Source organism: Puma concolor, chromosome B1 (genome assembly GCF_028749965.1).
Source record: "Puma concolor isolate L17-30 chromosome B1, mPumCon1.1.hap2, whole genome shotgun sequence".
Taxonomy (NCBI): domain Eukaryota; kingdom Metazoa; phylum Chordata; class Mammalia; order Carnivora; family Felidae; genus Puma; species Puma concolor.
Genome location: NC_141670.1, coordinates 97,937,891 through 97,950,582, shown reverse-complemented (window position 1 = coordinate 97,950,582; position 12,692 = coordinate 97,937,891). Strand labels below are relative to the sequence as shown.

The 12,692-nt window shown below is 38.8% G+C and overlaps 1 protein-coding gene across 2 annotated transcripts in view; it reads left to right on the top strand.

The window, feature by feature from the left end:
- Positions 1-12,692, top strand: part of INTU (inturned planar cell polarity protein) — a 90,420-nt gene that overhangs the window by 71,926 nt on the left and 5,802 nt on the right. For both annotated transcript variants that reach the window (XM_086704262.1, XM_025921778.2), the window contains exon 15: positions 5,431-5,588. In XM_086704262.1, coding sequence (XP_086560388.1) covers positions 5,431-5,588 — 158 coding nt within the window. The remainder of the gene's footprint in view (positions 1-5,430; positions 5,589-12,692) is intronic.

Below are 12,692 nucleotides of genomic sequence, written 5' to 3'. Positions count from 1 at the left end.
GTCTTACGATCCCCCTTTCCTTGTAACATAACTGGTTGATTCTATAAAGGAATGTCTCATTAATTTATTCATGTAATACTCACGACGCAAAATAAATATTACTCATGTAGAGGTCTGTTGTCCCTGTCGGTTGATTGATGAGGTCTCTTTGAGCCAGTTAATTAAAGCTCCATAAGGGTCTTCTCGTCTTATTGTTATATTCCCACCTCTTCATGGGAAGGTCAATTTCACGGATTGGAAGTAAGAGACAGTAAAGCCCTCCTGTGGCCATTCGCACAAGTCCCTATTTAGGGAACAAGTGATTATGCTACCTTTGCACGGTCAGGATACCGCGGCCGTTTAACTAATGTCACCAGGCAGGCACTGCCTCTAATACTAGAAATGCTAGAGGTGATGTTTTTGGTATACAGGCGGGGCTTGTGTTTGCTGAGTTCCTTTTACTTCTTTTAATCTTTCCTTATTTGCATACCTGTGTTGGGTTAACAATTGGTTTGATATTTGGTTTATGGTTAGGTTATATTTATCTTGTCGGTAACTATCAGTGGTTATCCGCTCTGATATAAGCTTATGCAAGGAGAAGTATTTCTTGTTACTTATATTAGCATTATTGCTTCTATTGTTGAATAGATTGACCCAGTATTGAGTTAGGAGTTGGTTGCATTTTTTGACATTAAGGTGTTTTGATTGTTGAGCTTGAACACTTTCTTAATTGATGGCTGCTTTTAAGCCAACTATGGTTTATGTTTATGCTTACTCTCTAAGGAAGGCTGTATCCTAGTTCTAAAAAGCTGTACCTTTTTAGATTATATTTTAAACTTACATTAGAATTTTAGGAGGTTTTTGGGGTAAGTTTAAAGTTGAACTAAAATTTCTGTTCTGGGTAACCAGCTATCACCAGGCTCGTTAGACTTTTCACCTCTACCCACAAATCTCACCATTTTGCAACATAGACAAGTTCATCCCGTAAAGATTGTTCATGGGTAGCTCGTCTGGTTTCGGGGGACCTAGCTAAAGTTCTCTTTGTTAGGTTGTTCTAGCTAATTCATTATGCAAAAGGTACAAGGGGTAATCTTTGCTGTGTAGTGCTTTTAATTTTTCTTTCATCTTTCCCTTGCAGTACTCTCTCTATAGCGGCAAGTTAAATTTCTATCTCCTATACTTTTAAGGGTAACTGTTTTATTTTATTGTCTAATGTTAATTGAATTTATGGGTGTTTGGGCTAGCTTTGGCTCAAGATGGTCAGTTTAATATGAAATCTTCTGGGTGTAAGCCAGATGCTTTGTTTCAGCTACATCTTGTTTATCCAAGCACACTTTCCAGTATGCTTACCTTGTTACGACTTGTCTCCTCTTGTGGGTTTAGTGGTTTGAATAGTTTTTTTTTAAGGGTTTTTGTCACTTGAGGAGGGTGACGGGCGGTGTGTGCGTGCTTCATGGCCCAATTCAATTGAGCTCTCTATTCTCAATTTACTACTAAATCCTCCTTTAGTCCTTAGTTTCATAAGGATTTTCGTGGGTATTCTAGTTATAGAAAATGTAGCCCATTGCTTCCCATCTCATGGGCTACACATTGACCTAACTATTTTGGGTTAAGATACTTGTGCTTACTTTTCTTCCCTTTTTAGGGTTTGCTGAAGATGGCGGTATATAGGCTGATTTAGCAAGAGATGGTGAGGTATATTGGGGTTTATCGATTATAGAACAGGCTCCTCTAGAGGGATATAAAGCACCGCCAAGTCCTTTGAGTTTTAAGCTGTTGCTAGTAGTTCTCTGGTGGATAGTTTTGTTTAGTTAAACTATCTAGGTTTAGGGCTAAGCATAGTGGGGTATCTAATCCCAGTTTGGGTCTTAGCTATCATGTGGTCGGAGATGTTAAAGTTACTCTCGTGCTGTATTTTTACGTTAATTGTAGCTTTTTACAGACTAGTTAAGGTTTAACTTTAGTATGAGTTTTTCTCTATAACACGCTTTACGCCGTGGGTCTATTAGTTTGGGTTAATCGTATGACCGCGGTGGCTGGCACGAAATTTACCAACCCTTGTTTAATATAGCTTAGTCGAACTTTCATTCATAGCTTAATTTTTATCACTGCTGTATCCCGTGGGGGTGTGGCTGAGCAAGGTGTCATGAGTTAAGTGGTTGTGTGCTTGATACCAGCTCCTTTAGGTCGCTGAGTGACCTCGAGGGCATTTTCACCGGGGTACAGAGGCTTGCATGTGTAATCTTATTAATAACTAATGGAAAGGCCAGGACCAAACCTTTGTGTTTATGGAGTCTGACGACTCATCTAGGCATTTTCAGTGCCTTGCTTTGTATATTTAAGCTACATTAACGGGGAGGAAGTATTGTATTAAGTTGATTAGGTGTGGGAAAAATATTGCTCGATAGGGACGAATTAGAGCTTAGGTTAGTGTATCTATAGATAGCTGCGAACAGAGATATAAATTAGTATTAGTAGTAATAACAGGGATTTGATGAATTTATAAATGTTGCTTCTTAGGCCTTATATTTAGGTACAGGTTTAGTCTTGTTTTTTGGGTTTGGTAGGACAGTAATAAACGCGTATTTTTACTAATAAGGTTAACGGGGGGTAAGGGGGATTTGGTTAAGCTAGTTATTTACTAAATTAAAGTGCATGTGTAATGCATATATGCGTATGTGGAAACGTGAGTGTACGTGTATACGTGTATGCGTGTGTGCGTATACATGGGTGCATGCACGCTGTGTCCCGTGAGACGTCAGGAATTGGAGTATATGTCCTGTAACCATTGACTGAATTGCACCTTATTTGTATGTGTGTGGAGACCCCGCATAGAGAATAAGCCCAGCTACAAGATATTTGACTGCATCGAGACCTTTACGGTCATAGCTGAGTCATAGCAAGTTCCCCTCCTAAAAATTAAAAAATACCAAATGCATGACACCACAGTTATGTGTGATCATGGGCTGATTAGTCATTAGTCCATCGAGATGTCCCATTTGAGAGGGTTGAAGGATTGGAGTCAAGAATTTGATGGCCCTGAGGTAAGAACCAGATGCCAGGTATAGTTTCACAATAGAAACCCCCAGGTTAAGATGGGCCCGGTGCGAGAAGAGGTACAAGTTCAGGCAATGGTTGCTGGTTTCTCAAGGCTTGGTGATTAAGCTCTTTCGGACAGTTGAGGTCCATAGAGGATTAGTCCTAGAACTAATATTATGTTCGACTATATACTATTATGTCTTATGTAATATAAATATTACGCATAAGCATTTGCGTAAGTACGCTTAGTAATGCAATGTATTACAATGCTTAGTAATGTAAATTAGCCTTTTCCATATTACTGAACTATTGAGGTATCTACTATGTACCAGACACTGTTCTGGTGCTGGGGATACAGCAGTGAACAAAGTCCCTTTCTTCATGAAGCTATTACCAGTGGAAGAGTCTACATTGTGTGAAGGGAGGTCTGGGTTCTTGTATTCCAGAAAGATTTACATGAGGATCCGTGTTCAAATAAAGACACCAAGGAGGAAGGTAGCAAGCATAAAACAGTTTGCTTATTTATTTATTTATTTATTTATTTATTTAAAACAGTTTATTAAGGACAGTACACTGGCAAGGTGGGAGAGTGGGCAGGCCCAGAGGTGGTAGCTGCACCTGGATTAGGGGTCTCTTTTGTTTTTATGTTTGTGTAAGTTACAGGTCATAGCCGGGACAGTCTCTGGTTGGAAAGGGGAGTTTGGGGCTCTGCAGGGTTCTTGCCACAACTGTCATGGCCATCTTCCTCCTTGGTGGGGAGTGTAGAGGTTGAAACCACAATGTAAATATATTATAATGGAGCTGTAGGTTACCCTGGGGCAGAGGGAGGTGGAAGAGGAGAGCTTTGGCTCTTGGTCTATCAGCTCCTGGGCATTGGATGCCTTAATTTAAGGCCAGGATATTAAAAGCCAACAAGTCAGGATGTGATGCCCTTAGGCTTCTAATGTGTCACCTATTTATCACTGCCTTTGCCTCCTGCTCACGTTTAACTAACTGCCTATTCTACCAAAACCTATATCTAATGGAGAAGACGAATTAATTGGCAAGTCGTATAATATGTCAGGTAGGATAAGTTTAACAGGAATAATAAGATAGGTAATATTTGAACAAAGACCTGAATGAAGTGAGGAAACGATCTGAAGGCAGGGCTTCCAGACAGAGAAAACAAGTACGAGTGCAATTGCAAAGCCACAGAAGTAGGAGTGGCTGAGAATGCTGGAGCCATCGGGGAGGAAGGTGGTAGGAGTTGAGATGGCAAAGGTTAGCAGGGCCAAATCGCACATGGCCTGATATATTTAAGGACTTTGGGGTTGCTCTGAAGGAGATAGGAAGCTCTCAGTTCTAAGCAGAGGAAGGACATGATCCTAAATTTTTGAAAGGATCACTTGAGCTACTACTGTACCAAGAACAAGCTCTGTAGTGTAGCAAGGGTAGAGGCAGGGACCAGGAATTTCCATTAGGAGGCTATAGAAATTCTCAAAGCAAGATGATAGTGGCTTCTGGATTCTGGATGTATTTTGGAGGGTGAGCCAAAAGGATCTGTTGACAGATTAGGTAAGGATTTTCAGAGAAAGAGAAGAATCAAGGATCACTCCATGATTTTAGCCTGAGCCTTACAAAGAGTCTTTTTTTTTTTTTTTTTCCATATGAGTCATTCTTTTGCTAATGATTTAATCAATGAGAAATTTAGAGTATGCATGAAAGAAGAGACCACAGGCACCTAGGTAGCTCTGTGGGTTAGGCAGCCATCTCTTGACTTGGGCTCAGGTCATGATCCTATAGTTTGTGAGATTGAGTCCCATGTTGGGTTCCATGCAGACAGCCTGCAGCCTGCTTGGGATTCTCTCTCTCTCTCTCTCTCTCTCTCTCTCTCTCTCTGTCCGCCCTTACCCGGCTCATGCATGCATTCTTGCTGTCTCTCTAAAAAATAAATAAATAAACTTTAAGAAAGGAAGAGACAATACTGTTTTAAGTATATTACAAAATCATCTACTAATTTAGTAACCTATTCATTAGTAATCTATTTATTAAGCACCTACTATGTACCTGGCCCTGCTGCTTCAAAACATACAAATATGAATATCATATTGTCTCTGCCCTAGCAAAAAGCATATAGTCTACTGGAGAAGACAGATCTATAAACTGCTAATATAATTAATATAAATACTAATAATATAGGGCTGTGAGCAAAATGTTTTCTGGGAGATTTCAAGGACACTTTATCTATAAAGTCTTTTTTAGGAAATGGTATTTATACTAAGTATGAAGAAGAATAAAAATTTTCCCACTGATGAGAAGAGTGTCATTCTAGGCACTTAAGTATTAGGATCAGTCAATTCAAATCTCTGTGTGAAAACATTTTAAAGTAACATTAATACCTGTGAATACTAATAATACTTATTTAATTTACAGAAAAAGAAAGCACTAAATGGTGAAGATCATTCAGGTTCTACAAATTCAGTATCTTCTCTTCACCCTGTGAAAGAACATGGTGTGTTGTTTGAATGCTCACCTGAAAAGTGGACAGATCAGAGAAAAACACCACCAGTTATGGCTTACTGGGTAGTAGGGTAAGTGGGGAAAAAAAGTATTTGAAAGTGAAGTAAAATGTTAGAAAAGCAGTAAAAGAGATAAGCATTTTAAGATGTAGGCATGGACAGGGCGCCTAGGTGGCCCAGTCGGTTAAGTGGCCAACTTCAGCTCAGGTCATGATCTCACGGTCCGTGAGTTCGAGCCCCGCGTCGGGCTCTGTGCTGACAGCTCAGAGCCTGGAGCCTGTTTCGGATTCTGTGTCTCCCTCTTTCTGACCCTCCCTCGTTCATGCTCTGTCTCTCTCTGTCTCAAGAATAAATAAATGTTAAAAAAAAAATTAAAAAAAAAAAGATGTAGGCGTGGAATTATTAATCCAACTATAATATTTTAATAGACTTTAGAATTTTGCTTTATTTACCATCTCCTTAAATTCCTCCCAAGAATTTCTCTTTTTACTCTTTCTTTTTGTTAATGTATTTTTAAATTCAAGTATAATTAACACACAATGTTATATTAGTTTTAGGCATACAATATAATGATTCAACAATTGTATACATTACTCAGTGTTCATCATGATAAGTGTACTCCTCATCCCCTTTACCTATCTCACCCATCTCCCACCCACCTCCCCTCTCTCAACCACCAATTTGTTCTCTGTATTTAAGAGACTGTTTTTCAGTTTGTCTCTTTTTCTTCTTTGTTTTGTTTCTTAAATTCTACATTTAAGTGAAATCATGTGGTATTTGTCTTTCTGACTGTTGTCTTTTTCTATTAAAAAAAGCTGATTTTGTTATCTTATAAAATTATACTACTAATACACTAAAAGATAATGATTCCACAATTTTACTATTTCCTTCTATCCATCCCTACTTCTTTTCTTCCCTGTCTCCTCCTTTCTTTACCTCTTCCTTCTTCTTTCTCCCCACCCCACCCACCAACTACAAGACCCTGCCTGACCTAGCTCCTGCCCACTTGTTTCCATCTATCATTCCTTCTCTGCCCACTGTGCACAGCCACACTGGCATCCGTTGAATCTTGTTCCTGCTAGTCATTCTGTGTGAAATGTTCTACCTCTTAACCTTTGTATGTCTGGCTCCTTGATATTCAGATCAATGTTGGCCTCAAAAAGAGGATCCATGGGTTTTATTCTCAAGTTAGTTAACATAAAGTGTAGTGTTAGTTTCAGGAGTAGAACCCAATGATTCATCACTTACATATAACACCCAGTGCTCATCCCAACAAGTTCTCTCCTTGATGCCCATCACCCATTTACCCTACCCCCATCAACCCTCAGTTTGCTTTCTGTATTTTGAAGTCTCTTATGGTTTCCCTCCCTCTCAGTTATTGTTTATTTTCTTGTTTGTATATGGTCTTCCTCCCCTTCACTAGAAAATTAGCTTTATGAGGTCAGGAATTGTATCCGTCTTGTCCACTACTGGTGCCTGCAACAGCATTGTACATAGTCACTTGATAAATATGTAACAATTGAGTAAATGGAGTTGTGCTTGGCAAAATGTGGTAGTGGGAGGGTGGTATGGCAAACACGAAGATAAAGTCACAGCTATCAGCAGTCTTACATCTAGAAGAAGAAATACAAAATATGCTCAAACATATATATATATATATATATATATATATATATTTATTTATGGATATATAGATTTTTTTTTAGATAGATAGAATGAATTAGTTGATACAACCAAACACTATGGGAGTTCTGAGGAAGGGGTGAAAACCTATGTTGGGATTACAAAGAAAGGCTTATAGATTCCATTTGGCCTAGTTTGAAAATGAATTGGATTTGGATAGAACATTCTAGGAAAAGGATGGGATGAAGAAAGACCGAAACAAGGGAAATCATAAGGCATACAGTGAGTAGACTGATTTGCCAGGATGGTAAAGGAATGATATATACAAAGATAAAATGAAAGATCGACTGGAAAGCTAAGTTAGGACCACTGCAAAGAGCCTCCAATTTCTGACCCAGGAATTCAGTTTTGAGCGAAATATTGAACCACTAAACATTCTTTGAGTTGCAGTAAAGAATTGATGGAAGAGCTGGCTACTGGTGTGGTACCCGCACCTGGCCCTTGGGGGTAGGGGAGCCAGCCCTGACTAGGTAGTGAACTCAGAGGTGCATTGGGAGAGTAGTCCCCTCCTTCGAGTGCTATGGGAAGAAGATATATTGCCACTCCAAAGACAAATGACTCTGCAGGCACCAGCCAGAGACCTTTCGTCAGCTGGGTGGAGTGGCACTATGGGGCACATGGAGCAGGATCCTTTCAGACATTGGAGTTTGAATCCCAGCCAAGTGCCTCAGAGGCGTTGGAGACTGCGGAGTGGGACAAACAGGCTGCTCGCACCTGCACGGTGCTATGAGGATTGTCTGAACAGTGTGGTTTGTGACACCCGGCAGGGGAGCGGAGATTGGGGTGTTACCGTTTTTCTCCCCATCACCAACTTGGTGGGGCTTCAGGGAACAAGACAGCACCCACCGCCCCCCCAGTGGAGGCAGGACCTGTTTATACCAAATCCCACCCCTCCGTGCCTGGCAACTGCATATCTACCAGAGCGAGACTGACACTGACTGAACCAGAAGGCCCCTCCTCTAGACCAGCACAGCTGCCAGTTCCAAGGCACCATCAGACAACGACATTTTTAATCTATTCTTTTTATACCTCTTCTGTATCTCCTTCCTCTTTATTTTCCTTTCTCTCTCTCTCTCTCTCTCTCTGGATTAAGCCATGTAGTTTCTCAGAACCTCTGCCTGGTCATTTTTTTTTCCCCACCCCTGTCATTTCTCTCTTTGTATGAAATAAGGCTTCTTTCACCACCACCCCCTTTCTTAATTTTTTCCACGTTATTTCAATGAACAAATCAAAGCACACCTGGTGGAAGGTCCAAACCACCACTACAAATAGGAAGATAAAGCAACCAGAGTCACAACAACAGACAACACTCAACACACTCCAAAAACACCTCCTGAAGGGCCAGGCCCTGGACAGTGTATGACCCCTTTTTGATATAGTAGTACTCACAGATGCAGGACACATAACAAACTATTAAAACATGTAAAAGGCAGAAAACTAACCAAAATTATGAAACAGAAGGATTTTCCTTAAGAAAAATTCCAGGAAGAAGTGACAGCCAGAGAATTGCTCAAAATAGATATAAACAATATATCTGAGCAGAATTTAGAATAATAGTCATAAGATTAATAGCTGGGCTTGAAAAAAGCATAGAAGACAGCAGAGAATCTATTGCTGCAGAGATCAAGGAACTAATAGTCACAATTAATTAAGAAATGCTGTAAATGAGGTGCAAAATAAACTAGATACAGTGACAGCAAGGATGGAGAGAGGAGAGAATAACTGAAATAGAAGATAAATTATGGAAAATGATGAAGCCAAGAAAAAGAGAATAAGAAAATAGTAGGCCACGAGGGGGGAATTAGAGACCTAAATGATTCAATGAAATATAATAATATCTATCCATATCATAGGAGTTCCAGAGGAAAAAGAGAGAGAGAAAGGGGCAGAAGGTTTATTTGAACAAATTATAGCTGAGAACTTCCCTAATCTGGGGAAGGAAGCAGACATCCAAGTTCAGGAAGCACAGAGAACTCCCTTCAGAATAAACAAGAACAGGTCTTCATCATGTTATATCATAGTGAAACTGGCAATATGCAAAGATAAAGAGAGAATTCTTTAAGCAGCTAGGGACAAATGGGTCTTAACCTACAAGGGTAGACACATAAGGGTAGTAGCAGACCTGTCCGCTGAAACTTGGCAGTCCAGAAGAGAGTGGCAGGAAATATTCAATGTGCTGAAATATAAAATATGCATCCAAGAATCCTTTATCCAGCAAGGCTGTCTTTCAGAACAGAATGAGAGATAAAGGCTTTCCCAGACAAACAAAAACTGAAGGAGTTAATGACCACTAAACCAGATCTGCAGGAGATCCTAAGGGGGACTCTGAGTAGAATGCTACAAAGACTACAAAGGACCAGAGACATCACCACAGGCACGAAACCTACAGATAACACAAAGACACTAAATCCATATTTTTCAATAATCACTCTGAATGTAAATGGACTAAGTGCCCCAATCAAAAGACATAGGATATCATAATGGATAAAAAACCAAGATCCATCTATATACTGTCTACAAGAGACTCATTTTAGACCTGAGGCACCTTCAGATTGAAAGCGAGGGGATAGAGAGCCATCTATCATGCTACTGGAAGTCCAAAGAAAGCTGGAGTAGCCATATTTGTCTCAGACAAACTAGATTTTAAACTAAAGACTGTAAAAAGAGATGAAGAAGGGCATTCTATCATAATTAAGGGGTCTGTCCATCAAGAATAGCTAACAGTTGTAAATGTTTGTGTCCTCTCCTTGAGAGCACCTAAATATATATATATATATATATATATATATATATATATATATATATATATATCAGTTAATCACAAACATAAGCAATCTTATTGATAACAATATGGTAATTGTAGGTGATGTTAATACTCCCCTTACAGCAATGGACAGATCATATAGGCAGAAAAATCAATAAAGACACAATGTCTTTGAATTATACACAGGACTAGATGGACTTGAAAATATATTCAGAACTTTTCATCCCAACGTAGCAGTATACACATTCTTCTCAACTGCACATGGAACATTCTCCAAAATAGATCATACACTGGGTCACAAAACAGCCCTCAATAAATATAAAAGAATTGAGATCATACCATGTGTATTTTCAGACCACGATGCTATGAAACTTGAAATCAACCACAAGAAAAAATTTGGAAAGCCTCCAAATGCATGGAGGTTAAAGAATATTGTACTAAAGAATGAATGGGTCAACCAGCCAATTAAAGGAGAAATTTAAAAATATATGGAAGCAAATGAAAATGAAAACATGGCAGTCCAAAGACTTTAGGATGCGGCAAAGATAGTCCTAAGAGGAAAATACCTTGCAATCCAGGACTATCTCAAGAAACAAGAAAAATCCCAAATACAAAACCTAACTTCACACTTAAAGGAACTAGAAACAGAGCAGCAAAGAAACCCTAAAGCCAGCAGAAGAGAAATAATAAAGATTAAAGCAGAAATAAACAATATAGAATTAAAAAAAAAAAACAAACAGTGAAAACAGATCAATGAATCTAAGAGCTGGTTTTTTGAAAGAATAAACAAAATTGATAAAACCCTAGCCAGTCCTCTCTCCAAAAGAAAAGAGAGAACCCAAATAGGTAAAATCATGAATGAAAGAGGAAAGATCACAACCAACACCACAGAAATACAGTTATTAGAGAATACTGTGAAAAATTATATGACAAGAAACTGGACAATCTGGAAGAAATGGACAAATTCCTAGACACCTAAAACTCAAACAGGAAGAAATAGAAAATTTAAACAGACCTATAACCAGCAAAGAAATTGAATCGGTTATCAAAAATCTCCCAGCAAATAAGAGTCCTGGGCCAGATAGCTTCCCAGGGGAATTCTACCAGACATTTAAAGCAGAATTAATACCTATTCTTTTCAAGTTTTTCCAAAAAATAGAAACAGAAGGAAAGCTTTCAGACTCATTCTATGAAGCCAGCATTCCTTTATTCCCAAACCAAAGATCCCACTAAAAAAGGAGAATTACAGGCCAATATTCCTGATGAACATGGATGCAAAAATTCTCAGCAAGATACTAGCAAATCTAATTCAAGAGTATATTAAAAGAATGATTCACCATGATCAAGTGGGATTCATTCCTGGGCTGCAGGGCTGGTTCAATATTTGCAAATCAATCAATCTGATACATCATATTAATAGAAGAAAAGATAAGAACCATATGATCCTGTCAATAGATGCGGAAAAAGCATTTGACAAAATACAGCATCCTTTCTTAATAAAAACCCTCAAGAAAGTTGGGATAGAAGGAATATACCTTAACATCATAAAAGCCATATATGAAATGCCTACTAATATCATCCTCAACAGAGAAAACCTAAAAGCTTTCCCCCTGAGATCAGGAACACAGTGGGGATGTCCATTCTCACCACTGTTGTTTAACATACTGTTGGAAGTCCTAGCCTCAGCAGTTAGACAAAAAAATGAAACAAAAGGCATCCAAATTGGCAAGGAAGAAGTCAAACTTTCATTTTTTGTAGATGACATGATACTCTACATGTAAAACCCAAAACACTCCACCAAAAAACTGCTAGAACTGATCCATGAATTCAGAAAAGTCACAGGATGTACAATCAATGTACAGATCAGTTGCATTCCTATACACCAATAATGAAGCAACAGAAAGAGAAATCAAGAAATCAGTCCCATTTACAGTTGCACCAAGAATCATAAAATACCTAGGAATAAACCTAACCAAAGACGTAAAAGATCTGTATGCTAAAAACTATAGAAAACTTATGAAAGAAATTGAAGAAGACACAAAGAAATGGGAAAACATTCCATGCTCATGGAATGGAAGAACAAATATTGTTAAAATGTCGATACTACCCAAAGCAATCTACATGTTCAATTCAATTCCAGTTAAAATTGCACCAGCATTATTCTCAGAACTAGAATAAACAATCCTAAAATTTGTATGGAACCACAAAAGACCCTGAATAGCTAGAATAATGTTGAAAAAGAAAACCAAAGCTGGAGGCATCACCATCCCAGACTTTAGCCTGTGCTACAAAGCTATAATCATCAAGACAGCATGGTATTGGAACAAAAATAGACACATAGAGCAATGGAATAGAATTGAGAACCCAGAACTGGACCCACAAATATATGGCCAGCTAATCTTCAACAAAGCAGGAAAGAGTATCCAATGGAAAAAAGACAGTCTCTTTAGCAAATGGTGCTGGTAGAACTGGACAGCAACATGCAGAAGAATGGACCTGGGCCACTTTCTTACACCATACACAAAAATAAACTCAAAATGGATGTAAGACCTAATGTGAGACAGGAGACCATCAATACCCTAGAGGAGGGCAACAACAGGCAACAACCTCTTTGACCTTTGCAACTGAGGTTGCAGCAACTTCTTACTCAGCACATCTCTGCAGGCAAGGGAAATAAAAGCAAAAATGAACTATTGGGACCTCTTCAAGATAAAAAGCTTCTGCATAGC